The 2,061-nt window shown below is 37.0% G+C and overlaps 1 protein-coding gene across 1 annotated transcript in view; it reads left to right on the top strand.

The window, feature by feature from the left end:
• Positions 1-2,061, top strand: part of LOC107745305 (probable E3 ubiquitin-protein ligase HECTD4) — an 87,770-nt gene that overhangs the window by 41,919 nt on the left and 43,790 nt on the right. The window contains exon 34 of the mRNA XM_016559164.1: positions 493-773. Coding sequence (XP_016414650.1) covers positions 493-773 — 281 coding nt within the window. The remainder of the gene's footprint in view (positions 1-492; positions 774-2,061) is intronic.

The raw sequence follows: 2,061 nt of genomic DNA, 5'->3' as shown, positions 1-2,061 counted from the left end.
AAATGTTATTTGTGTAGGCTATTTTACTTTTAATTTAATTAGAAGTAGGCCAACAGCACCCCCTACAGATTAAAACTCCTTACCGAACCGGCATTAGGACCCGGGGGAGGCTGCCGCTGCTGCACGTGCTATTACGGTTTACTCTATCATACACCGAACGCATTCTGTACGTGCATTCTCAGTTTAAATGCAGCGATCCAAAACATTGAATCCAATCACCATTCAGGCAAAACTTTGCTTCTAGAATGAGCCACACTGCTGACGTGATCTAATCGCTAGCAGACCCTGAGCACATTTGAGTTAATGCATTCCTCTTATCGGCAAGACATATCGGCATAATTTTTCATATCGGGCCGATGCCGATATTTACATTTAAAGCCATTATCAGCCGATTCCGATATTGGTCCGATAATATCGTGCATCCCTATTCTTAATGGATTTACCTGATTTTCCCCGGTTTGAACTGTTGCATCTCTCTTTCTCCTCTTCCAGGAGCCACATTGGCAAAACCATCCTGAGCCAGCCTGCCTGCGTGTCTAAACTGCTGTCTCTGCTCCTGGACCAGCGGCCCTCGCCCAAACTGGTGCTGATCATCCTGCAGCTGTGCCGCGCTGCGCTGCCGCTCATGAGTGTGGAGGATTGTGGGAATGTAGCGCTGCCGTCCTGGAGCTATGCGACGAATGCGCTGGACGCAGAGCAGCAGGAGGCCAGTGATCCTGCCTTCCGCATCGCGTCGCTGCTGCTGGCCAAGCTGGCGGACTATGTGGTGCCAGGTGCGAGAGAATGCAGCTTGGGTTTAATAAAAATAATGAAGGGTCTCTCAAATGTATCATGTTTTATGTGCCTTTGTGTTCAGGCCAAAGACTGTGTTAACCGTCACTCTATAACTGGCTTTGAGGTCGATACAATTTTTGAACATTAAAGTCTGTTCTGCTCACTCGTCATTTGATCCGAAACACAGTACAAACTGTAATATTGTGAAATGTTATTATAATTTAAAATAGCTGTTTTCTATGTGAATATCTGTTAAAATGTAATTTATTCCTGTGATCAAAGCTGTATTTTCAGCATCATTACTCCAGTCTTCGGTGTCACATGATCTTCAGAAATCATTCTAATATGCTGATTTGCTGCTCAAGAAACATTTCTGATTATTATCAATGTTGAAAACAATTGTGCTGCCTGATGTTTTTGTGGAAACTGTGATGCAATTAATTTTTCGCAATTATTTGATGAATAGAAAGCTCAAAGAACAGTGTTTATTTCAAATAGACATTTTCTGTAGCTGTATTTTTACGAATTTTTCCAATATTATCATTTTTGATCATTTAAATACATCCTTGCAACTGAGGGACGTTATAGTTTACTAAAACAACAAAAAAAAAATGTTCTGCTTGAAATAACTTAAAAAAATAAAAATAAAAAAATTCAACTTATTTTATTTCTGCTAGTTGCACAGCATTTCTCATTTTTATTTAGTTTCACTTGATCTACTAAGATAATTAAAACTGTTTATTTCAGTCTTAGTTTATATAGTTGTAATAAAAACTATATAGACAGTTTTCAAAAATGCAAACAAAAAAAAATGATGAAAATATGCAACAAAATTACTACTTTAACTTAACTTGCCAATTCACAGGTGCTATTTTTTACTTTGTTATTTTACTTTCAGGCACTATTTGTGACCCTGGAGCACAAAAGCAGTCTTAAGTCGCTGGGGTATATTTGTAGCAATAGCCAAAAATACATTGTATGGGTCAAAATTATTGATGTTTCTTTTATGCCAAAAATCATTAGGATATTAAGTAAAGATCATGTTCCATGAAGATATTTTGTAAATTTCCTACCATAAATATATCAAAACTTAATTTTTGACTAGTAATATGCATTGCTAAGAACTTCATTTGAACAACTTTAAAGATGATTTTCTCAATATTTAGATTTTTTTGCACCCTCAGATTCCAGATTTTCAAATAGTTATATCTCGGCCAAATATTGTCCTATCCTAACAAACCATACATCAATGGAAAACTTATTTATTCAGCTTTCAGAAGATGTATA

Source organism: Sinocyclocheilus rhinocerous, unplaced genomic scaffold (assembly GCF_001515625.1).
Source record: "Sinocyclocheilus rhinocerous isolate Xijiao unplaced genomic scaffold, SAMN03320098_v1.1 scaffold1399, whole genome shotgun sequence".
NCBI classification, from domain to species: Eukaryota; Metazoa; Chordata; class Actinopteri; order Cypriniformes; family Cyprinidae; genus Sinocyclocheilus; species Sinocyclocheilus rhinocerous.
Note: the sequence above shows the minus strand (reverse complement) of the source record. Positions and strands in the feature narration are given on the sequence as shown.